The following is a 25851-nucleotide window of genomic DNA, read 5'->3' as shown; positions in this document are numbered from 1 at the left end:
CTAACAAAAAACTTTATTTCAGACACATCAAGGCGATGGCGGTGTTCAAGCCTACTTTGAGGAAAACAAAGTGCCCATACCGTTCCTAGTGATGTTGATATTACAATTCGCTTTGATCATCATCGACCGAGCGCTATATTTACGCAAGTTCATGTTGGGCAAAATATTGTTCCAATATGCGTTGATTATTGGCGTTCACATATGGATGTTCTTTGTTCTGCCTTTTATCACTGAAAGGTAAATGAATCATGAAGAGTTTTTGTCTCTTTTGAAAATCTTAAAACTGAAACATAGTTGTTTCATTATTACCTTTTCTTTGTATTACTCATCAAGATTTAATGTGGTGTTATAACATTATTTTACACAATAGTCTATCTATTTTATATTTAAAATACAAACTAATTAATTTAAAAAATATACTACAATTTTCAGAACATTCAACACGCTACTCCCTCCTCCTATGTGGTATATGGTGAAGAGCGTCTACTTGCTACTATCTGCGTATCAGATCCGATGCGGATATCCAAGACGAATTATTGGAAACTTCCTCTGCAAGTCCTATAACTTCCTGAATATGATCTGCTTTAGAGGGTATGTTTATAGAAATATATTGGCAGCTTCGTTTAAAATAGTGATAATGAATGCTATAAACTGTTTTATTTCTATATTCAAAACAGTTATAACTGACAACGGTTTATATTGTGTCTTTCTTTACTAAATGAAAATATCAGATTAATAAGTGATTTTTAAGTTAGTAATTAAACTACAGTAATCTACATTCTTTGTTATTTAGATTTATGGCGGTTCCATTCTTATTCGAATTACGTACACTCATGGATTGGATATGGACAGATACATCTATGACCCTCATGGACTGGCTCAAAATGGAAGATATATTCGCCAGTGTTTTCTTGCTTAAGGTATAGTATACGATTTAGAACAAACATTAACATTTACGTAGTAATGAAACCTTTTTGAACTCATAGACATTTATTTGTTTTATATTACTTCTTCACATTCTTCAATTCTTCACTTTTTCTTTTTCTTTTTTTTTTTTTCTTTATCAGTACTTAAAAATACATCTACATACAAAGATAATTAACCAACCATTTGATTTTATTGTCTTGAATTCAATCAATTTTAATTTACGTTTTCAGTGTTCTCGATATGTAGAAGACGAATTCCCGCAACCTCGCGGCGTCAAGAAGTCCACTACATCGAAGTATTTATTAGGAGGAGGCGTTTTAGCGTTTGTCATTGCTATTATCTGGTTCCCGCTCGTTTTCTTTGCTTTTGGAAATTCCGTAAGTAACTCAAAATTATTATATTAAGAAAGGTGTAGGTAAGTTTTTGGAAAAAATAACTTCTGCAAAAAGTAAATTGCGATTGTTTTTAATCCAATTTGAACAAATGATGACCCTAAATAAATTGAACAAAAAAAATTCAGTGATGGCATATTATTGTTTTTGTGTAGGTCGGTGAACCCAATCCGCCCACAGATGTAACCGTCAAAATACGCATTGGACCGTTCCTACCAGTATATCAAATGTCGGCGCAATCACACAATATTGATGTGTAAGTATTCAATTTTAAACTATTCATAGTTTTGTTATCATGAATGCTTTAAACATAATGTGTTAAGAAATTTCTTCAATGACGTAAAAAAAAATAAGACTAGGTATGTTAAATTTAATAACTTTTATTGAAATTTTTTAAAGCTGTGTTTTAGCTAATTAGAGAAAATAGAGAAAAAAACTTTTTTGTGAATAAAAGTCTAAGATTTTTTTTATTGTTTTTTTTATCCTTCCGCAAACACAATCAAAGTAAAATTACATTTAACCAAACATCTATAGTACAACCTCACATTTTCACTTTCACACAGCGAAACTACACGCATCGATCAACTCCAAATCCTATACAAATAACCGAACACCATACTATTTCCAGTTTCACAGAGCAAGACTACACGCAGCTGAGCAACATGTACGCGCGCGACCGCACCGCGCAGACGTTCCTCTCCAACTACATGTACAACGACGTGGCCGTCGTCACCATCAACCCCAACTCCACCGCAGTGTGGAACATCTCCCCGCCGGAGCTCGACCGCCTCGAGAGAGAAGCGTTGTCTAGTAAGTGGGAATTTACTCTCTAATACCTCGAAAATAAAGCTCACAAGTGATAACTGCGTTAAAAACAACACAAATACAGACAAAAATGCTCATAAAATAAAGACTACTGGGCCTATCCGAATAAAATTTTTATGGGACCAATTCGACACCATCCCGCATCGAACAAAAAAATAATCACGTAAATCGGTTCAGAAACCTCGGAGTAATCGGTGTACATACATAAATAAAAAAACACACCGGCGGAATTAATAACCTCCTCCTTTTTTTTGAAGTCGGTTAAAAATCGAGTAAAATATCCGAGCGGCGTTGTATGACACATTACTTGTAGTGAAAACCCTATTTAGTGGCAATAATACTCGTAAGTTTGGTCATAGTCACCTTCAACCCCAACTCCACCGCAGTGTGGAACATCTCCCCGCCGGAGCTCGACCGCCTCGAGAGAGAAGCGCTATCTAGTTAGTGGGAATTTACTCTCTAAAACCTCGAAAATAAAGCTCAAAATCGAGTAAAATGTCCGAGCGGCGTTGTATCATGTATGACATTACTTGTAGTGAAAACCCTCGTTAGTGGCAATAATACTAGTAATAATATTCGTCATAGTCACCATCAACCCCAACTCCACCGCAGTGTGGAACATCTCCCCGCCGGAGCTCGACCGCCTCGAGAGAGAAGCGCTATCTAGTTAGTGGGAATTTACTCTCTAAAACCTCGAAAATAAAGCTCAAAATCGAGTAAAATGTCCGAGCGGCGTTGTATCATGTATGACATTACTTGTAGTGAAAACCCTCGTTAGTGGCAATAATACTAGTAATAATATTCGTCATAGTCACCATCAACCCCAACTCCACCGCAGTGTGGAACATCTCCCCGCCGGAGCTCGACCGCCTCGAGAGAGAAGCGCTATCTAGTTAGTGGGAATTTACTCTCTAAAACCTCGAAAATAAAGCTCAAAATCGAGTAAAATGTGCTACCGGTTGCGGCAACGGAATAAAATTCGCGCGAATCGCTCAGACGTGCAACGGCGCTTCTGAGAAAATCTATATGTACACGTGTTTCTCAGCTAAGAACTGAATTCAACTGATAAGAATCGCGCGAAGTTCAGTGCATACTAGACCAATAATTCTAATTGTGGAATTTTATAAGTTGGAAAAATAAACTCCCGGTTCATAAGTACCTGTTCAGATTGATAATTAATGTATTATTTTTTTCAGATGCATCACTTTCCGTGAAATTCACATATGTAATAACGCATCTGAGTAACAATCCACAAAACCCACCGACCATAGAGAATAATCGAGAAGTGCCGCTGGATGCATTTATTAATGGAAAAAGGAATCCTGAAAGAGATACCTTACTCAATTTACTAGCTGGCACGGCGCGTCCAGATGATTGGTGAGATAAATCTACACTTATATTATAAAGGAAAACTTTGTTTGTTTGATTGTAATGAATAGGCTCATAAACTACTGGACCGATTTTAAAAATTCTTTCACCATTCGAAAGCTACATTATCCACGAGTAATATAGGATAGGTTTTATCCCAGAAATTCCACGGGAACGGGAACTATGCGAGTTTTTCTTTGAAACCGCGGGCGGTGCCGCCGGCGGAAAGCTATATATACCTTATGCAATTACTATTTAGAGTTAATTTAAATTGATTTAATCAGAAAGAAGTAGAGTTTTTAATTTTGATCAATCTTATTAATAGATTAATATCAGGAAATACTGAATTGTAATATGCTATGAATAGGAAAGACGAATAAATAAGAAGAACAAATCATTTTTCTATTATTTCGGAAGTTTGTGTGAATTGTATGTTGTTTTCTTTGTTTTAGGTTAAACGTTAAACATGTATTCCCCAAGTTCGTGAAAGTATTTAATAAAGGAACTACAAAAGCCGCTTTCCAATTGATGCCTCCCGATCCCGATGGATGTAAGATATAATAACATGATAATGAAAAAATTTTATTAAAATTTTAAATGCAATGAAAAATATATTTTTATATAGTTTGCATAGAAATAATGTTTATTTTAAATCTTTGATTAAATTATTTTTTACAGATGATGAATCGAGGTCGTATAGAGATGTTAAATTACGTTTAGAAAGAGATAGAAATTCCAGTTATTGGAGAGTCCATGAATCTTGCGAAGAAAGGGTAAACTTTTAATACAATTTTCTTAACTAATTTATATACCAATACCATTAGACGTGCTTTTCGAATAGATGTTATTTTTAAAATACAAAATTACACGTCTAGCCTGTTTACAAATTTAATCTGTACTATTTTCTGTAAATCTGCTTCACTGTTAAACAAAATCCATACTAATCCATACTAATATTATAAATGCGAAAGTAACTCTGTCTGTCTGTCTGTCTGTTACTCAATCACGCCTAAACTATTGAACCAATTTTCATGAAATTTGGTATGGAGATATTTTGATATCCGAGAAAGGACATAGGCTACTTTTTATCCCGGGAAAATGACGCAATCCCGGAAATCCCACGGGAACGAGAACTATGCGGTTTTTCTATGACTGCGCAGGCGAAGCCGCGGGCGATAACCTAGTATTAAATAATGTTAAACGTATGTACCTACCCATAATTTAGGCCAATTTTTTAAGTAATTGAGTAAAAAAATGTAATTTTCAGGATCCGCTTGCACCGATACCAATGAACAACTGCGACATGCTGGTCATGTACACGTTCAACGATAAACTGTTCCCAGAGACGCTTAACTTCATATCGGGTGGCGGGTAAGTTTTTATTTTATTGTATTTAGTTTATGTAATGTAATGTTTTCCTTATTATAATAATGAAGACAACAAATTTAACAAATACGCATTAATTTTTTTTTGTAAAAATATTTGTAAAATCTTCTGAAATATAATTATTTTTAATTAAGTACCTATGTATTACTTATTTCTATTCTCGTTTTTTATTTTGTGCCTTCGCGTTCACGTTCAACATTCCGTGCCAACAGGGTTGCCTGGAAGAGATTGCTTTAAAGCAATAAGGCCGCCTTTTCGTACATATGTGCCTTTGTGTTAGTTTCTTTTGTTTTGAATTATTGTATCTATTCTCTGTCTGGTATATATATATGTACAATAAAGTATAAATAAATAAATAAATAAAATAAATATTTTACGTGTCGTTCCCAAAAGCGACGAAAATATTTAAGTAATTAAGTTCTAGTAGTGTGAATAAAATATTTTTTAATGAATCCTGGCTATTTTACTTGCTCTTGCGCTCATAATAATTATTATATTTACAAAAACAATTTCCAGTATCATCGGTCTATACACGACATTCGTGTTCCTCGCGTCTCGAGTGCTGCGCGGCTTCTTCTCCGGCATCTACACCAAGATCATGTTCGACGATCTGCCCAATGTGGACCGCGTGCTACAACTGTGCCTCGACATTTACTTGGTAAATCATATAATTTTACATATGTTTTGTTCGTATAAAATTGTATCTTTCACCGGCGTTGGCATTTCACCGTCTTAGCGTGATGATAAATAGCTTTCCTCGATAAATGGGCTATCTAACACTGAAATAATTTATCAAATTGGACCAGTAGTTTTTGAGATTAGCGCGTCCAAACAAACAAACTTTTCAGCTTTATAATCCATACTTTATTAATATTGTAAATGCGAAAGTAACTCTGCCTATCTGTCTGTTACTCAATCACGCCTAAACTACTGAACCAATTTTCATAAAATTTGGTAAGTGGAGATATTTTGATACCCGAGAAAGGACATAGGCTACTTTTTATCCAAGGAAAATGACGCAATCCCGGAAATCCCACGGGAACGGGAATTATGCGGCTTTTCTTTGACTGCGCGGGCGAAAACTTAGTACATATTAGTATAGATTAAAATGATTTGCTTATAAAAACTGTTTTTCAATTATATTAATGACCTAATACTGTAAATTCTAGATAAAATCCCAAATTAAAGAAATGTTAATTTAAACGGGCCGTAATTTACATAGATGGAGTTAAAAATAGTGTGTTATTTCAAGTGGAATGAAAACGCTCTATATGTCATATTAATTATAATTTTATTTAAAGGTTCGCGAAGCACTCGAGTTGACGCTGGAAGAGGATCTCTTCGCCAAATTAGTGTTCTTGTATCGGTCACCTGAAACTATGATAAAATGGAGTCGGCCGAAGGAAGAAGATAGCCAGGAACAAAGAGCTCTGCCCGCTCCGCAGTGATTTAAATATAACACTAATCTCTGAAGCTAGGTACATCTTGCGTTTGAAAAAAATAAATTTGATATTTTTCATACTCATCAAACGTCCAACTATGTGCGTACTTGTAATTAGGACAAGAACAAATGATGTATAATTTTCTTTATAAGAATTTGAACACATTACAAAGTGACTACATTCTGACTATATGATTACACTCGTCCTCTCGACGTCACACAGAGAAAGTGTGAACGATCACGTCATTTGATATTTTTATAGATTTTAGGATAATTTTTTACTTCTTCACACCTAACACGGTGCGGTTAGCAGTTAGCTTCCGATTCGCACTGCCTTTAAATTACCTAATTATGTCCTGTATATTATTTATTCGTATCAATCAAATATAAAAATAAAAAGCGTTGTACAGCAATGAAATATTTATTGGTGCTTGTTTCTTTACAAAATATTACATTATATATAACTTACAAGACAAAAAAATGATTGTTTATTTCTTATACTTTCCTTCTTGTTATCGCACTTTCATGTAGTACTTAATTTAACTTCTTAGAAGTACACGCTCTCTTTATACATACCTAATATATTTTAAGAATTATTATGCACTGATTTCTTTTTAAATTGTATCTGCGTAGATTTTTCGTGACATTGTAAATATTTTTTTATAAGCTGCCTTTATGAAAATAACTCAATATGTGATGTCACTAAATATTGTTATACAAATTCTATACTTGTTGTATTTTGAATCAATTATAATTTATTATGTTGAAATATTTATTTAACGTTATCGTGTTTTCTTATGGAACAGCAGTTTAAATCTACCATACCAAACTTTACCTCACATATTTCGTAGATATATATGAATTGTTAAGGAAATAATAGTTTGTTGATTTTAGTTGAAGTCATAAATTTACCAGTACAAGTGGCATGAATGTACATTTTTTATTGTAACTGTTGTATTTAAGCTGCATTTAATGTTGTGGTTTGTGATAATAAAAGTTCTTTAAAATGTTAATGAAGTTTTCTTTATTTTCTCAATTAAAAAACATTATTCCTTATTCTACTATAACATTAAGCAATAACCATCAGCCGCGGTGCTATATTCATTGACATTAACTCCTGGAATAAAAGTTTAGCTGCATAAGGAAGTCTAACTTGCGAAATCTGAGTTTTGTTTTTGCATCCTTTGCATTCAAATGTATTATTTCGAAGATTAGCTATTGCAATCAAACCACAAAAATTGCAAACATGAATTCTGTATGGATCGGATACTTCGAATAGACGCTCTCTTAGAAATTGTGCAGCGCCATGAGCGATTTGACAATCACGTTCCATTTCACCGAAACGAAGACCTCCATCTCTCGCCCTACCTTCCATAGGTTGACGGACTAAAATCTGCACAGGTCCCCTGGCTCTTGAGTGAATTTTATCGTCCACCATGTGCTTAAGACGCTGATAATATGTAGGGCCCAGAAAAACCTGAGCATTAATCTTTCTGCCAGTGTGACCGTTGTACATAACTTCGTTACCACGTAGATGATAGCCATATTCTTGTAACAGTGAAGAAATTTTTTGCACATTTACAGCATCGTTAAATGGCGTGGCATCTCCAATCTCGCCTTTATTTGATGATACTTTGCCTTGAATACACTCGATCAAGTGACCAATTGTCATACGAGACGGAATGGCGTGAGGATTAATAATAATATCGGGAGTTAAACCTTCGCAAGTAAAAGGCATATCTTCTTGTCTGTACTGTATACCGCAAGTACCTTTTTGACCGTGACGAGAAGCAAACTTGTCGCCAATTTGAGGAATACGTACGGATCGCACTCTTATTTTACAGAATTTATACCCTTCGCTATTTAATGTTAGCATTACTTGATCAACAATACCAGTTTCACTATTACGCAAGAATGTAGAAGCATCACGCTTCGAATAGCGTTTAGTTGTTCCTTCTAACTCATCATCATTTTCGGGTAAAGTAATTGTTTTACCGATGACTACATCATCCCCTGAAACTCTGATACCAGGAGCTATAATTCCGTCATCATCCAACTTATCATACAAAGCATTTCTCATTCCCTGACAAGTTTGTCTGGTTGGTTTTTCAAATTGCTCTTCCTGATCTCCTATTCTTTTTGATTCCGAATCTTTGTAAGATCGATAGAAAACAGATCTAAAGAATCCTCTTTCTACAGCAGAAGCATTTAAAATTACACTATCTTCTTGGTTGTATCCTGTGTAACATAAGATAGCAACAATAGAATTAATTCCAGCAGGTAATTCTCTAAAACGCAAATATTCCATAGATCTTGTAGTTACTAACGGTTTATGAGGGTAGTACAGTACATGAGCTAAGGTGTCCATTCTTACATGGAAGTTGGTGATATAAACACCCATAGCTTGTTTACCCATAGCACTTTGATAAGTATTTCTTGGGCTTTGGTTATGATCTGGGAATGGAATAATTGATGCACAAACTCCTAAAATCATGGCTGGATGAATTTCACAATGAGTATATGTAGTACAGTAGGCATATTCTTTTACTTGAGCAAGATCATCAGGACTCATTGCTATCATAACAGTCTCTTCTTCCAATGTATCAATGTATTCAACAACACCACTAGCTACTAAGTTTTGCCAACCATAGTTATTGTAATCCCTTTCTTTTAATTGATCTATGTGTTTCTTCTTAAGAAGTAGTGCTCCATTCTCTACAATCAACAAAGGACGACAAATTCTACCTGCATCAGTATATATTCTTATTTCTCTATCTCTTATATCACGAATCATACTGACTTCAGACACAATAATATCCATTTGACGTCTCAGTTTTCTTAAAGTTGCCATCAACTGTTCAGGATCTCTATGAATTCCGACCCAACAACCATTTACAAATATTTTTGTAGCATCTGCAATTGCTGATGGCGCTATTTCTTCCAAATTTTCCATAGACCATTCCTCCAAGAACTCCAAGATTGGAGAAGGTTGACTTCCAACAGAAATATAAGCCATTAAAGCCAAATTCTTTACAAGTCCAACAGCAGCACCTTCGGGTGTTTCAGCTGGACAAATCATTCCCCATAAGGTGTTATGGAGCTGGCGAGGCTTAGCTAATTTACCATCACGACCAATAGGTGAATTCACACGCCGCAAATGAGAAAGTGTGGACGCAAATGTTAAACGGTTCAATACTTGTGACACTCCAGCTCTTGCTTGATGAGCCTTTTTCTGATCACCCCAATTTCCAGTAGCCAATGAGTATCTCAAACCATCAGTGATAATTTTAGTTTTGATAGCTAATTCAAGGTTGAAATCTTTTCCTTTGTCAATAAATTTCTGCGCATACATTCTCACTTCTTTAAGCAGATTCTTAAATAGCCCCCGAAACAGGAAAGCCAACAGGGGGCCTGCTAGGTCAAGTCTTTTATTTCCATAGTGATCTCTGTCATCTAATTCACGACGACCCAATGCAGCCAGAAGCAATCTATGCACCATATATCCTAAGAAATAAGCCTTCTTTGTTTCACAAAAATCAGACACACCAACATGTGGCAACATTTCTTTTTGTAAAATCTCCCTTGCATATTTTATACGCCTTTCCTTAGTTACACCAGGTCTTGCACCTCTCGCTCCAATAAAATTAAGAGCCACATTTTGTTCCTGAATAACAAAAGCTTCATCCAAAGAGGGCTTTACCATTTCCATCATTTCAGGATCATCAAAATCATAAATGATGTGTTCCAATATATCTCTATCTGCTACGAATCCAAGAGCACGGAATACAATCATTATGGGTATCTCCTGTTTAATATAGGGTACAATGGCCACAATTCTTTGTCCAATAGCAGATTTTTTAATGCTTTGCCCACCACGAGCCATCATGTTAACCCAAAGAGTTGATGTAGGTCTTGAGCTGTGTTCCAGACAGGAACGAATTTCAGTTTTATAAGCATATTTACCATCTTTCATGCTGAATACATATACAGTATTTGTTGCCATTTTTTCTTGAGCAATCAACACTTTCTCAGACCCGTTAATAATAAAATAACCACCAGGGTCAAGTGGGCACTCATTCAGTTCAGTTAAATCTCTGTCAGTAAGATTACTCAGCAGACAGTATGTGGACCTCAACATGATGGGGATTTTACCAATAAAAGTTTTTTGATGCTGGGTTTCTATTGGATCTTCATTTTCTTTAACAATTGTTTTAGTGATATCAACATACAAAGGAGCAGAATAAGTCAAATTACGCAAACGTGCCTCATTAGGCATCATAGGCGATGGAGCGCCGTCTTTTTCCCAATGGGTTGGTTTTGAAAGGTAAATCTGATCGAACTTTAAATGATACTTGGGAGGTACTTCGATTTCACCAGATGAATGTTGTGCTTCTGCTTGAAGTTCAATAGGTGGAGAATCTTCAACTATACGTTGCACGGACATCTGAATAAATTCATCAAAACTATCTAACTGTTGTCTTACTAAACCTTTCTCGTCAAAATATGCATTGATGACGATCCAACAAGCTTCTTGCCATAGTTCCGATGATATTTCTTCCACATCTTCTTCCTCATATTGATCATCTTCAGTGTCATACATGCTGGTTTCAATAGATTATATGATTTTAATAATAAAATCAAAATATCTACAACAATCTACAAGATACAACTCAACTGACGCTGTGACGAGGTACAAAATAAAATGGCGAATGGCGCTCCGCGCTTGCCGATTGGCGAGTGGCCACCGAGTGGCGTTGCGATGTCCGAGAGCATGACAATTGACAATTGACAGTCAGAAGTTCCTTTAGGCCGCCTTTACACCTGTAAGTTACTTTCGTAAAAATTATGTAACTGACTTAGAGCGTTTTCACATTGTCCGGTCCGATATCGGATATCGGAAGCCGATAGCCGATATCCGATATCGGACACAATTTGCCCTTTCACATTATCCGATAATATCGTCCCGATATCATGAGTGTTGCCAGAAACTGGAAAAGTAGATATATGGAGAATTAAAAAAAAAACAGTGGATGCATTTATGTTACAAAAAATAAACTTTATTTTAAATAAAATAAATAGTAATAAATAAACTATGTTTTTCAAACCGGTTTAATCTGCTGACTGCGGAGTTTGGATTTGTACCCTCTGCAGAGTCAGAATCTAGTTTCAATATTCAATTTCATTGTGAGGCTTGTTTTTTTTATATGCTGTTTTTCTTTTTTTAATAATAGAACATGTTGTGTGGTCGTAGTGAATTTTAGAACTTTTTTATATTAAATCATGTACGACTGTTATGTTCATAAACAAATAAAATAAAATAAAATTCAACTCAGTATTAAAGCGACGAAACTGGCAAATATAAATTCAAATTACATTTACAAATGTAGGTGCTGTTATTACAATTTTATAGTGCTAATAATAATATATATATTATACCTATAAATAATAGGTAGAATGTACATCATTCTACCTATTAACTGGGTGTGCAAATATTAAACGAAATAAATTAAACTAAACTAATTCTTCGTTGTCACAGATTCCGCAATGTAATAAATTCTTGAATGTCATAAAATTGTTTCTCCATTAACTATTTCGTCAGTTTCTTCTAAAATATGTCATACTATTTTTGTTGATTTATTGTACATGTTGGAAAGTGCAGTATATTTTGATACCTCGTTAACATAATATGCAAATTTACTTTTCCTTTCTTAAAATATTCTGGGTAGTATTTAACAAATATTATAACTACCCCTTTCTTTCCAAGCTAGTACCTATTTGAAAAATCAGTAGATCACCCGAAAAATCATAAGGTCTAGCAACACTGGTCATCATGGCAAACTATAATAAAAGAACTTTATTTGTTGTATTTATTATATTTGAGACGTAAAAAAAGATATAGATATTTTTGTTTACTTCAGTTCAGCCAATTGCCGTATATTATAGGACGGTATTAAAATAGCTCCCGTAAAAATAGTATTTTTAATGCCTTTAAATACTTAAATGAATGTTTTCTTAATAAAAATGTTTAAAGTAAATGAAAGGATTTTTTTTTTACATTTAGCGCCTAGAAATGACTGAAAATACACAAACTAGTGCTTTTTTTGCTGTTGGTATACTACCTTTTCGAAAATTGAGTTGGTAACACTGAACATTATCGTCCGATAGTTCACGGGAATATCGGTGTTGGCTCCGATATCCGATATCGGACCGGACAATGTGAAAGACAGGTACCTAAATCATACATTTTACTTAGCCTCCGATATCGGATATCGGCTATCGGCGCCCGATATCCGATATCGGACCGGGCAATGTGAAAACGCTCTTACGGTTGCATTTACACTTAAAATAAACTTACAGTAAATAATGCTTACGTAATTTTTGTGAGTTTAAACTTACATAAATTATTACACGCCCGTTTACATTAAATCAGTAAGGCAAGTCGTAAGAAAGGGCATTAAAATACCGCCAATTTGACACATAAACTTCGTTAGTACCGCTGCCGCTCTTCTTTTTCTTTAATTTTGTCACTTCTTGGCTAAATTGTCCTTTCAAATTATGCAACTTTCTAATGATTTCATCTGGAGTGATATTAAACATTTCGCTAAGTTCAACATGTAATGAATTTGTTTTTACGCGGTTTTTGTATTCTTTATTTTTGTAGTCCCACAGTATGGGACGTGCTTCAAAAGCGGTAATTAAAGCTTCTACCTCGTTTGGTGACCAGATTTTATTTTGTTTTTGTTTAGAGGACATTGTTTTGGTGTCTGGTGAGTTCTTTTGAGTTAAGCTGCGAGTCGCTTCCGTAAGCAAACTCGAACACGTTTAGACTTGTAATTTTTAAATTTACGAAAGTTGTAAAAAATTACAGTAAGTTACTTACAACGAGTGTTTACACTTGAAAATTTATCGTAAGTAGCTTACGTAAGTGACTTACGTAAGTAAAACTTACAGGTGTAAAGGCGGCCTTATACCTACCTATCTATATAAACCACAGATATCACAGACCTATCACAGACAGATATAAACAGTATTGTCTATGGTCAGAAGTCAAGTACAGAAAGTGCCGCCAGCACAGGCCGCCAGAGTTTGACGCTAATCAAAATGTTTTAAGTGTTTTATGGTCTAGTAATTTATAAATACCGTGTAAATACCAAATAAATACAAAAGAAAGATAGCATACATAAATTATTGATATTAATTCAAATCGAAAAGTTTTGATATCAGTTTTTATTGGATCAACCGGCCCCTTGCGCATTACTGATTAGGTACATATCACATATTCAGAATCTTAGTTCAGAATCCAAAAATAATAATAAAAAGAAAGCAACAACCAAAACAACAATTAACAGTTCACAAAGCCAGGGATCATGAAAATAATTATGTAGAATTATGTGTACATGTTCATTAAAATTTATGAAGTAATGCCTTTGAATTTACTTCGCTGCGTTGAATTGAAGTACAATACACCGAGTACAATACAATGTCTTGTACCTACCTAAAATTCACTTGTGTGCTAAAGAGTTGAGCTTGAGCTTGAGTGCCCAATTAATTTGGTAAATTTGTTTAGAGCTCTTTTATAGATAGACCGAACATAGCGTTTTAAGAGGAGGCTCCCTTACATAATTAACTGTCTTGTACAAAGAAAAAAAAGGCCCAATAAATCTTAAACTAAAGTTCCATTTTGATTGTATGTGTGACTGTTTCAGGTTTCAGAATATTAATCCAAATTCACATAAAATTTAGGGAGCTTCCCTTTAACCGTCAACTTCATACTAGGGCGAATTCCGTGCGTTATTTTTGCATTCTAATTAGAAAAACTCGTCTTCTGTTGCCTCGGACTGTCGGGTCCAGAGTTCCGCGCAGGATTTCATACAAAAAATGCTTTTTATATAAAACTAGCTGTGCGATTTCACCCGTGCGGTTCCGCTCCTGTTGGTCTTAGCGTGATGTTATATAGTATAGCCTGTAGCCTTCCTCGATAAATGGGCTATCTAACAACGATAGAATTTTTCAAATCGGACCAGTAGTTACCGAGATTAGTGCGTTTAAACAAACAAACAAACTCTTCAGCTTTATAATATTAGTATAGATAGTATAGACAAGCGGTACGTAACTGTACGCTAAGCGAAATGGTCGGGAGATTGCGCATGGGTGCATGCATGATCTAAGGTATAATCTTATTTAACTTGCCTAGCTTCACTAGCTTGCATATTATGTACTTGCTCTGTGCCCTGTGGTCTATGGTTGGTCGGCATTCATCACAGATGACAAAAGAAAAAAACAAATCTCGCCACTGTTTCATTCGCGCTCTATATTACTATACTCTTTGCATTCGCGGCCACAGTTCGCGACTTGTGCCTTGTAGATCAACAAATGCTGCAACAAACTTCAAAGAAGATAATAAAATTATTAAAAATATAACAAATTTTTGGGAGTGACCAAGTGTATTATCTACCCAATAATTGCATTTTTTGTTTGATAAATCGTTCATACCTACTCTAATGTTTTGTTGAGGTATCCATCAAATTACAAATATGAATCATTCATTTTGTTACTGTATGTTTTTATAGTTCATTCATTTTGTTTTAAATTGTACCATGGACTTCTCAAGGAGAAATAATGCAGAAGAACAAAGATGTATTCTTGGGCTGCAAGATTTAAAAATTACAAACAAAGACGAAAATGATACTGAGCAAGCGCACAGTGCAACGACATCTAACATATCAATCCAGACCAAATCGAGACCTGTGGGCGCAATCGAGAGTTTCACATTGGGTAATAATCCAAACAATAGACAGGATTATAGTTTTTATGAACGCTCAAATGTTATAGCAGCCTCGAAATACGCTACTCCAAAAAGGGTGGAAACTATAGCTTCGAATAACAAACGTGATATCAATGCGACTGCTCTACCACCGAGCCCTACGCGTTCAATAGATTCAATATCGCAAAGGTCTATAAGTTATCAGACTGAAGATTTATATGAAATACCGGGTAACACAAACACGTCGTATCCACCACCTGTTTACGAAAATATAGATTATTACGGTGAACAACAATTACCTCAACCTCCATTCTATCACCAATTGTATCAACAAGGCCCTCCACTTGCGCCTGAAGGATATTACGATACACGTTATAGCAAGGCTCAACCTCAGGTTCCTGTAAACACAAAGCCAAAACCACTTGTTTATGAGAACATGCTTTGTTCTGATAATGAAAAAAAAGTTGATTACAAAGCTCAACCTAACCAACAGCACTTCATACAACAGAGCTCTTCTACCCCTGGGCCCCAAGTTCCAAATACACAAATACTAAATAAAAATATAACCCATTTGTCAAGTGATAAAACTAAATTAGATAAGATTCCACCACCACCACCGTACAATACAGCCCAGGATACTTGCAGTAATGATTATACTATTATGAAATCTGCTCCTCCAAAGTACACAGATGTGAGTGCTCTCTTAAAAAATGATAACACAGTGAGTTTTGATGACAAAGTTGTCAGTATTCCCTCAACTGCAATATATGCTTCAATAGCACCTAGTGCCCAACGACCAAAAGCAAATATTGCTACTGAGGTTCAAATAGCTGTTCCTGCACCTAAATTCTTTCATCCTAAACCACAATTAGGTAATGGACTTGGTAAAATAAAACAGCCAGTGGCAAATGGTGGGTATAGTACAAATTTAAAAATGCAATTAGGAAGAATGCAGATAGTTGATGACACAAATGGATCAGACTATGTGTGTATGACTGGTGGAACTCCAGCTGCTGCAGTGGCAGCTGCTAATAGGGATAATATATCCCTAGGTTCAGAATCAGTAGGGTCTAGAAATTTAACTTCTACTAGAACATCTCTGTGCTCTCCTGCTCAATCACCTGCGCCTAGTCCTACACCAAGCTCAGTATCACAAGTGTCTGGTGGTTCGAGGGGTTCAGGAGGACGAGGGAAGAGTTTGCTGCCTTACAGTATCACACCCCCACGCCCACCTGGTCCTAGTGAGGCTCAAAGAAAAATAGAAGAGATGACTAGACAATTAGAAGAGGAAATGGAAAGACAGGATGAAGAGGGAGAGTATTTTGGTAAGTAAACTTCTAAACTTTTAATATTGCTAAAGTAAGTATTCAATGCATTTAATTAAAACTATATAACTTATTTAATTAATTTAAATCTGGTAAACAGAGTATTGCAAAAAATATGCTAATTTTATTAGTCTTGTCCTTCACACATGAGTTACTCTAATCTGAATATCAAAAACATAATATTATTATAATGATATAGGTAATGAAAATAAATTATTGTATATTGTATCGAAGTAAAAATGTAGCACATCATTGTAAAATACAATAAAATGACATAGAACCCCACTTTGTTATTGCTTTAATTAAATGTTTATTTTGTATTCCAGGTATATGCCATACATGTGGTGCGGGTGTAACTGGTGCGGGGCAAGCCTGCCAAGCTATGGGCAACCTATACCACACCAATTGCTTTATTTGCTGCTCCTGTGGCCGAGCTCTCAGGGGAAAAGCTTTCTACAATGTGCATGGAAAAGTGTACTGTGAAGAGGACTACTTGGTATGTTCACTGCACCAAAAAACATTAAAACAGACAAACAGAAAACATTAAAAAATGTAGCTTTCAAATTCAAATTCTGTAATTTGCTAGAAGTTAGTTATTTTAAAATTAAATATATTTTTTTCTTTTCAGTATTCTGGTTTTCAACAAACTGCAGAAAAATGTGCAATATGTGGCCATCTTATAATGGAAATGGTATTCTTCATTTATTTTTAACTATTAGTGGGATAACAATATGATATGTATTTTTATGAGACTTATAATTATTTTCATCTTACAGATTCTACAAGCCATGGGCAAATCATACCACCCCGGATGTTTCCGATGCTGTATCTGCAATGAATGTCTTGATGGAGTTCCGTTTACAGTGGATGTTGACAATAAGATTTATTGTGTCAATGACTATCATAGGATGTTTGCGCCTAAGTGTGCCAGCTGCGGAAAAGGTATTTTCAATATAATATGCTATCTGTGTGTAATAGATTTATAGATCAAGAGCCCACACCGGCCAGACTTCCATTATTTTCTAAAAGTTGAAAGTTTCTTTGTATATGTAACCACAGTCCACAACCCAAACTTGATAGTTGTTGGTCGTTCTTATTTTTGTATAGGAGACATAATATATATATAAACTTTCAACTTTTATAAAATAACGAAGGTCTGGTCTTGTGGACTCTTGGGCCATTATATTGAAATTAAACTGTGGGAATTTTTATTCTATCATAAGAAAAACAGAATAATAGCAGCAGGTTAATTATTTATAACATTAATATGTATTTTATCTAAAAAAAAAAAGACGTGTGGCACTCGGGGACTGCCGCGGTAAAGCTATTGCCACCTCCAAGCCTGTCGAGTGGGTAGTGTGAGGTTTTTTCGTTATGGAATTTCTCGATTCGGTCCCCGCGCTCAAGGCCCGCGATAGAAGCTATGCAATAGCTTAATAGCTAGAATATTAGAATATAGTATTGGGATGTTATTTAAGTAATAAATAATAATTAAATAAATGTGAGTCAAGTAATAATTAACAAAAATAGAATATGTTATAAGTTATTAAACTCTTCTTTCTCATTTTGTAATGTGTACTACTGAATACATTAAGTAATAATAAGAAAATTAAGGAAATTAATGTTTTACCCTTAAATTATATTACAGGTATTACACCAGTGGAGGGCACAGATGAAACGGTGCGCGTGGTGTCCATGGATCGTGACTTCCATGTGGATTGTTACATGTGCTGTGTGTGCGGCATGCAACTCACCGACGAGCCTGATAAACGATGCTATCCCTTAGCTGGTGAGTTATTAGTATTTTTTTGTATGTACTCTATTATTAATATTTATGACTACCTATGGAAGGCTGAATTTAAGTCAACCTGACTTGAGGTTAGGAAATATTTTTAAATGTTAAGTGCTGCGTTATTTATTTATTCATAAGAAAATATGTATTTGCATTTAAATGTGTGGTAAGACAGAACTTTTTTAAGTAAGTATTAAAAAATGCTTCCTCATTCTTTACGATACTAACCTATCTATACTAATATTATAAAGCTGAAGAGTTTGTTTGTTTGTATGTTTGTTTGAATGCGCTAATCTCGGGAACTACTGGTCCGATTTGAAAAATTCTTTCGGTGATAGATAGCCCATTTATCGAGGAAGGTTATAGGCTATATTTTATTACGCTACGGGCAACAGGAGTGGAGCCACGGGGGTGAAACCGCGCGGAGCAGCTAGTGCATGATATAGAGACAAGATGCACTGAAACTTAAATTCTCTATTGGAATAAAACATTCTTGTTTCTATTAGTATTTGTTGTTTAACCCATTGAGCCCCAAGCGGCCCGATCGGTTCACAACACAATAGATTTTCTATTGTGTCTGTGGTTCCGGGGCCTGAGTTATTAACAGTTTTATTTTAATGTTTCAGGAAAACTGATGTGTCGCGCGTGCCACTTGGCTACAATCGGTGCAGCCACAGGTCCCGGCATGCCGCCCGCCCCGCACCTCTCACCAGCTTCCTATCAATACATGGGCTAAATGAAGTATTAAAAGTGTATGCTTCGTGTACATACCTAGAGATTATGAAATTGTTCAAATGGATATAAGATTCCTTACATAAGGCTATAATATTATGCCTAAAATTATTAAATAGGGTTTTATAATTTTGCAACAAAGCCCATTTATAGATGTAATGGAACAAATGGTTAAGTTAAATCTTATACTAAGTATTATTTATCTGTTCATTAAATAGTTGGATGCTTCAATGTATGTAATTGTAAGTAAACAGTGGGCAGCAATATTCAAATGAAATTGCAATATGCAATATAACATACCATGACTTATACCGGATTTACTTATGTATTATGTTATGTATTTTTAATAGCAATGGATTTGATGTTATGCTAGTTTATATTCATTATGTAATCTATGTCTTCAAATAAATTTTATCAGAACAATTTTGTGTACCTATAAGCTTTAAAATAAGTGTGCGTGGTTTATTTTACATGGTGAAATGAATAACACTAGAGTCTAGCTCTTATCAGTAATTAGTAAGTAGTTTAAGTATTGAAATAATTTTGACTGCATAAATATTTTATGAATATTTCATATAGAGTAATAATAAATATGTTTCTTTAATTACGATCAACAAGGATATGTCAATGGAGTATGAACTATGAAGAAATACTGCACCAAAATATTTCAGCAATATTGCTGTATATTTTGCAAATAATACGCTTTCGACAGGCAGCAACAAAAACATTTTAAATTAAACTCCTAAATATAGCTGACAAATTAACAAATTGAAATAAAAGTAAGTAAGCACTTGGAAGATAAAACCATGAAATAAATTACATATAATAACTACATAAAGGTTTTTAAAGCTATTTGTGGGCAATTTGCCTTATATGAAATTATACAAGTTATTATAATGTACTTTATTATTATAATAAATAATTAACGTAGATACTAGGATTTGATTGTGATTTTGTAAAACCAGTTATGGTTGATGCCTATGTTGCCTTGTGATATAACAATAGAAAGTTGCGTACTAACATTACATAGAACAACGAACTTTTTCATATGTGTGGTAAATTGGGATTGATTTTACACAATTTTTGTATATATTAAAACCAGGGTTTTTTTACACAATTGAAATGGTACAAATTATATATATTAATACAATGTCACAAGTATTAACATAATGTCTAATATTATTATCATTTAATTTATTTGCAAAGTTGATGCATTTATTATTTTTATGTTCCAATAGCACCTCTGGTTGCGCTCTTGTCACTTCCGTATTTATTTTGTTTAATGATTTAAGAAAATTAAATATTGCCATAATAAACATTCCAGCTATGTGCTGTCTTATTTTATAGGTACTTAATTAAATGTAGAATTCCTTTGTCTGTACATTATGGTACCGATGTTGTGATTATTTTAATTTTAAAATACATGTACAATTGAAGGTAATTGATAATTGTGTAAGGCTCAGCTTTTATATTTATATTTTGGAAGCAATAAATATTTCAAACTGTAGTTGTTATAAATTTATTTCATTTATTTCAATATAAATAAATACACTTATCATTTATACATTTTTGGCCAGGCCATGATAAAAGATAGTTTCTAACAACAATAATTTTTAATGAAAAACCTGTTACATTTTCTTAATTTTATTCTTCATATTCCGCATTTCAGATTTATATCTTTTCATTTCATCAAAAACCTGTGTTTGTTTCTCTTTGATTTGTGTTTGATAATGTTGTTTGCTCTCATTGAATCTGTCTTGTATATTATCTTTCCTTTCCTGTAACATTTCCTTGAGGCGCTCACGGGACGGAACTGGTCTAATCCATCCTATAAGTGTAAGTTTATTTATGGCATAGGTTGTGCCACCTGCAGAATAAAAAAAATTAAATAATTACATTGTTATTTCATTTTAGCTCCAACTCTTAAACATCCATACACACCTAGAGTTACAGCATATCTGAGGGGTGTAGCAGCCTTATAGAGTGCAAAGGTTAAAGCAAAATAACCAGCTTCCGATTTCTTTAATGGTTCCATAAGCTTTTCACTGATTCCAAGTGATTCTAGCAAGCTTATCACATCAACACCACTGAAAACAGATATATATAATATAAATACTTATTTTTAAAATAGTAATAATAAATATTATATTTCATTGATACTGCAAGATATGCGTCATTACCTTCTTACAGCATAGTAAAATCCACCAAGCCACATTGCAGACGTGGCCATGTGCACTGGTACTAAGACGTACCAATAATCTCTATACATTTGCTTGAATCGCTGTATAAGTCCAGGTTTCTTTTCTGCCTCGGGTGGTAATGGTTTTGCGTCATCTTTGTTACTCTGTGTAGAACAAGTCCTTAAGGGGTTCCATGACAATTTTAAGTTGTTTTCCACTAAAAAAGGCTTCTGTACAACACTATGTTGACCTAAAACACTGCAAGCTAATGTTCTCGATGGTACATGTTTTCTAATGTTCCATTTTACCGGTTTGGTTATGTTTTGTAGATAATGATGATTTCTACATAAATGTCTTAATGTAAGAGCCATTTTGATTAAGTTGACACGAATTAATAAGGTAACCGTCTATGCATTTTGTGTTTTGCAAATTATGGTGTAATGGTGTAATAACAAATATGAAAGAAAATATTTTTGTAAAACTTCTGAATAATGATGACATTGACATTCGATTTATTGACAGCTTATGTATGTAGCTAGTCAATTTATTGTAGGGATTTTACAAAAAAATCGATTATTCAAATATTCGATTATTATTTATAAATAATCGATTTTTTAAATCGATTTTAGTTACAATTTTCAACACAATCGACTTTTTTCCAACACAACCATCTCATGACTTTTCTGTTTTCATTCAACGGTACATATCTGTAACTGTACAGTGACATCTAGTCCAAACTAAGCAAAGCTAGAAATGATGCTAGAAATAGATTCAGCTATTATGTACAACGCCACCTATCTTATAAATTAAGTATTATTTAGTCTCTCTCTACTTTACTATTAACTTCTCTACTCTACTCACTTCCTGACCATTTGTGATAAATGTTGTTTTTTGTTTCTTTTTCATATAATAATAATAATATAATATAATTTCTGTAATAAAACGTTTTTCATTTGCTACGTTAAACCGCTGCAAGTCATGAGAAAATAGGCGTTTTCTATCTTGAGACATTTTTTTACAGAAATATGACGATTAATCGAAAATACGATATTTTAGGATGTCGATTATTTCGTATCTAGGAATAATCAATTAATAAATAAATCGATTATTTTTTTCAAAGTCACATCCCTAGTCAATTGTAGACAGCGACCTTAGATCACTAATGATCCACAGATTAGGTATTAGTACGAATCAGCGACAGTTGGACGCACATGATTCTAAAGATCGTTTGGATTATACATGGAACCGTGGAACCAGGAACACTCAGTGGAAAAATTCAACTAAAGGGAAATTTTATAGATATTTGTCGCCTCCGTTTAGTTCAAAATAAAATTTATAACATTCATAATCATTTATTAAAAATTCACGTCTGTGGTCAATCTCTTTACTGTGGTGTTACCGTGTTACCCAAGTACCGTGTTACCACATCCCTAGATGTTACAAAAAAATCGATTTTATTTACAAAAATAATCTTCTATTATCGATTCTTTTTTCAACACAATCGACTTTTTCCAACACAACCTCTCATGACTTTCCTGTGTTTTCATTCCACGGTACATATCTGTAACTGCACAGTGACATCTAGTCCAAACTAAGCAAAGCTAGAAATGATGCTAGATTCAGCTTTTATGTACAACGCCACCAATTATAAATTAAGTATTATTTAGTCTCTCTCTACTTTACTATTAACTTATCTACTCTACTCACTTCCTGACCATTTGTGATAAATGTTGTTTTTTGTTTCTTTTTCATATAATATAATTTCTGTATTAAAACATTTTTCATTTACTACGTTAAACCGCTGCAGTTATGAGAAAATAGGCGTTTTCTATCTTGAGACATTTTTAAGCTATTACATAGCTTCTATCGTGGGCCTTGAGCGCGGGGACCGAATCGAGAAATTCCGTAACGAAAAAACCTCACGCTCCCCACTCCGACGTGCTCGGAGGTGTGGCTTGAAGGCATGCTATGCAATAGCTTTACCGTGGCAGTCCCCGAGTGCCACACGCCTTTTTTTACAGAAACATTACGATTACCTAATCGAAATTACGAGGTTTTTTTTAGGAAAATATCGATTTTTAAATAAATCGATTATTTTTTTCAAAGTCACTTCCTACAGGGTATACCATGGGACATAGGTCATAGAACTTACGTAGTATTTGTATTCTCTTTGCATAGAACAACACAGTAGAACAAGCATAGAACGAACGATGAAGGGTGCTTTATGGTGTAAAACCAATTCTTATGAAAAAATTAACCTAGTTAAGACCTGTATAGTTTGCTAGTTAGGTACATATTATTTTATTCTGCTTCCCCACCTTGAACTCATGGCTAGCTACGCCCATGGGCACGGGCCAGCTACATGGGTATTAAAGATAATTTATGTTACTTCTTTGAAGTACAAACACACTTTAGGCAATAGGGAAACGAAATCGATAGAAAAAAAAGTTTTCTAGGTTTTCTATAAATAATAATCCATGGACTTTTTTGTCCGCTCGCAAATGAGGGATAAGACGTACAGCGTACAAGAAGTCCCCCGAATAACCGCGGACTAGTAGGGAGCGGACCGGATAAAAGTACGCGGGAATCCCCGAAAGGAATAGAACACGCCGTGTGGCGTGTTCGTGTCGGGTCACGGGTGACTAGACGAAGCATATTCGCTTCCATAGCGTGCTTTTCCCCGCAATACGTATACGTGTGGAGTCGGGAAATCCGCGGCGGAGGATTTATTCGTGGAGCGTACTTTTTTCTCCGCCAGGGACAAAAATCCTTCGTTTGCGCAGACCATCAACGATATAGTCCTTGTCAGTGCCGGGTTTATTATTGTGTTTACATCTAACGTGACGTCATAGCAAGAACGCGAGTCAACTCGGAAAATCAAAAACGGGCCATATATCGATGTTATGGTGATAGTATAGTGTGTACATGATCATTGATCTACACTTCAATATGGATGTTTATTTTTTTAAGCAAGTGTGTTGAAATAATTGAGAATGATAATAATTATAGCGTGACATATTTTATTGTGTATTTAGGTTTTCTAAAATCTTTAAATAACTGAACACATTGAAGTATGTATTTCAGTGCAATCCTTCGTTTCATCGGAGCCCATATTTTTTTTATTTTCTTTAGGGTTCAAATCATAGTACCTAGTAAAGTCAGTCTGCAACCGGCTACCGTTAATAACGCACGCCTAGTACATCTACCCCCAGTAATAAAAATAAAAAATGTCTAAGTGTGACTCCTTCAAAAGGAACCTATCAAAATCTTCTCCGGGACTAGAATGCTGCAAGTGTGAACGGATTGTGCATCTAAATCCAAAGTGCGCGGGGCTAACAAATAAACAGATTACTGCCCTAAAAGCGGCCCCCAATCTGGAGTGGACGTGTCACGAATGCCAGCAAGAACTCCCAAGACGCACTTCAATTATTACGCCTGAAGAGGACGATGACGAAAGTGATGCACCGGTTCAAATCGACGCAAAAAAATTACTAAGTAACATCTCAAAAGACGTAGAAAGAGCGATCAAAAACGAAATGGCGCAGCTACACGAATCCTTGCAATTTCATAGCGCAAAACTCGATGAGGCTATGGAATGCATCGAGGGCTTCAAAAAAACAATTAAAGCTCTCGAGAGGAAGAACACAGAACTTATAAATAAAAATAACAACCTTGAAACACGTGTCGGCGCCCTGGAACAACGGATACAGGAGGCGGAACAGGAGAAGCTAGGAAAATACATCGAAATATCAAATATACCAAACCAAACAAAGGAAGACATTCAATTAATTACTGAAAATATCGCAAATAAACTTAACCAGGCTAAACAGGACATCAAAAGTGCACGGAGACTACAGGGGCGGAAGGAGCAAACAGCAAATATACTAATTGAACTGATTGACGAAGAAGTGAAGGAAAAATGGATGACAGCAGCTAGAAATACAAAGTTAATAGTTGCAGCAGTAATTCCGAACGAAAAAACTAACAACAACGCTGTCTATGTACGCGAAGCCATGACAAAGCATCATAAGCAATTGTTCTGGAATGCCAAACAGGAGTTGAAAAATAATCTCAACTACAAATATGTGTGGTTTAAAAGGGGACTAATCAAAGCACGCAAAGGAGACAATGATAAAATTATTACTCTACGGTCCATTAAAGATATACATGCATTGACTAACAACAAGGAATAATTAAATAAGAAACTTCATGTCTCTGCTCTTATATTATTAATTTAAATTTATTCTTTGTCTATAAAAATGGCTAATTTGTGTAATGATATAATCGAAATCAATGATTGTAGTAATGTCAATAACTTTTTAAATTGTATTCCTCACAGCCACCTCAACTTATTATGTATACATATTAATATACGATCGATTATAAAAAACTTCACCGCACTTGAACAAATTTTAAGTAAATCAAACAAATGCATTGATATTGTAATTCTAACAGAGGCTAATGTATCAGAAAATAATAGTGTATTATATGAAATAAGCGGTTACCGAATGTATAAAGCTCTTCGTAACTATAGAAAAGGCGGTGGTATAATATTATATGTCAATAACAATCTTAAGTGTAATATTATAAACGCAAAAACAAAATACTTTGAAAGCATCTTTTGTTCTATAACCACAAACACTAACTACACTGCCAACATTTGCGCGGTATACCGCCCGCCTAACTTAAGTAAAATTTTATTTATTGATGAATTGAAAT

The 25851-nt window shown here is 34.6% G+C and overlaps 5 protein-coding genes across 5 annotated transcripts in view; 3 read left to right on the top strand and 2 right to left on the bottom strand.

Annotated features, from left to right (window-relative positions):
• Positions 1-7352, top strand: part of LOC123706061 (piezo-type mechanosensitive ion channel component) — a 47389-nt gene extending 40037 nt beyond the window's left edge. The window contains exons 43-54 of the mRNA XM_045655190.1: positions 23-237; positions 433-591; positions 794-920; positions 1158-1304; positions 1475-1575; positions 1948-2129; positions 3341-3521; positions 3965-4062; positions 4191-4285; positions 4780-4883; positions 5415-5556; positions 6200-7352. Of these exons, the coding sequence (XP_045511146.1) occupies positions 23-237; positions 433-591; positions 794-920; positions 1158-1304; positions 1475-1575; positions 1948-2129; positions 3341-3521; positions 3965-4062; positions 4191-4285; positions 4780-4883; positions 5415-5556; positions 6200-6346 (1698 nt within the window). The 3' untranslated portion in view covers positions 6347-7352. The remainder of the gene's footprint in view (positions 1-22; positions 238-432; positions 592-793; positions 921-1157; positions 1305-1474; positions 1576-1947; positions 2130-3340; positions 3522-3964; positions 4063-4190; positions 4286-4779; positions 4884-5414; positions 5557-6199) is intronic.
• Positions 7345-11071, bottom strand: LOC123706060 (DNA-directed RNA polymerase II subunit RPB2). The gene has a single exon (XM_045655189.1). It carries the CDS (start codon positions 10937-10939, stop codon positions 7409-7411), a length of 3531 nt encoding a protein of 1176 aa, XP_045511145.1. The 5' UTR covers positions 10940-11071; the 3' UTR covers positions 7345-7408.
• Positions 11072-14694: 3623 nt separating this feature from the next.
• LOC123706084 (LIM domain-containing protein jub) lies at positions 14695-20459 on the top strand. The gene is made up of 6 exons (XM_045655224.1): positions 14695-16428; positions 16755-16924; positions 17057-17119; positions 17205-17370; positions 18077-18217; positions 18847-20459. The coding sequence occupies exons 1-6, from the start codon at positions 14937-14939 to the stop codon at positions 18954-18956; spliced, it is 2142 nt and encodes a 713-aa protein (XP_045511180.1). The 5' UTR covers positions 14695-14936; the 3' UTR covers positions 18957-20459.
• Positions 20456-21642, bottom strand: LOC123706085 (uncharacterized protein C18orf19 homolog A). The gene is made up of 3 exons (XM_045655225.1): positions 21133-21642; positions 20894-21039; positions 20456-20819 (listed from the first exon to the last, which is right to left on the bottom strand). The coding sequence occupies exons 1-3, from the start codon at positions 21501-21503 to the stop codon at positions 20581-20583; spliced, it is 756 nt and encodes a 251-aa protein (XP_045511181.1). The 5' UTR covers positions 21504-21642; the 3' UTR covers positions 20456-20580.
• Positions 21643-24396: 2754 nt separating this feature from the next.
• Positions 24397-25325, top strand: LOC123706093. Its single transcript, XM_045655236.1, has one exon. The coding sequence runs from the start codon at positions 24669-24671 to the stop codon at positions 25323-25325; it is 657 nt and encodes a 218-aa protein (XP_045511192.1). The 5' UTR covers positions 24397-24668.
• Positions 25326-25851: the final 526 nt, after the last annotated feature.

This window comes from Colias croceus, chromosome 3 (genome assembly GCF_905220415.1).
Source record: "Colias croceus chromosome 3, ilColCroc2.1".
NCBI lineage: Eukaryota > Metazoa > Arthropoda > Insecta > Lepidoptera > Pieridae > Colias > Colias croceus.
This window is presented reverse-complemented; position numbering and strand designations above follow the sequence as displayed.

Excerpts from the sequence above, each read along its gene's own strand:
- LOC123706060 (XM_045655189.1), bottom strand. The coding sequence starts at position 10,939 with ATGTATGACACTGAAGATGATCAATATGAGGAAGAAGATGTGGAAGAA.
- LOC123706084 (XM_045655224.1), top strand. The coding sequence starts at position 14,937 with ATGGACTTCTCAAGGAGAAATAATGCAGAAGAACAAAGATGTATTCTT. Across the intron at positions 17,120-17,204 it reads GCCATCTTATAATGGAAATG|ATTCTACAAGCCATGGGCAA; the intron begins GTATTCTTCATT and ends TTCATCTTACAG. Across the intron at positions 17,371-18,076 it reads GTGTGCCAGCTGCGGAAAAG|GTATTACACCAGTGGAGGGC; the intron begins GTATTTTCAATA and ends ATTATATTACAG.
- LOC123706085 (XM_045655225.1), bottom strand. The coding sequence starts at position 21,503 with ATGGCTCTTACATTAAGACATTTATGTAGAAATCATCATTATCTACAA. Across the intron at positions 21,040-21,132 it reads TTTTACTATGCTGTAAGAAG|TGGTGTTGATGTGATAAGCT; the intron begins GTAATGACGCAT and ends ATCTGTTTTCAG. Across the intron at positions 20,820-20,893 it reads CAGATATGCTGTAACTCTAG|GTGGCACAACCTATGCCATA; the intron begins GTGTGTATGGAT and ends TTTATTCTGCAG.
- LOC123706093 (XM_045655236.1), top strand. The coding sequence starts at position 24,669 with ATGGCGCAGCTACACGAATCCTTGCAATTTCATAGCGCAAAACTCGAT.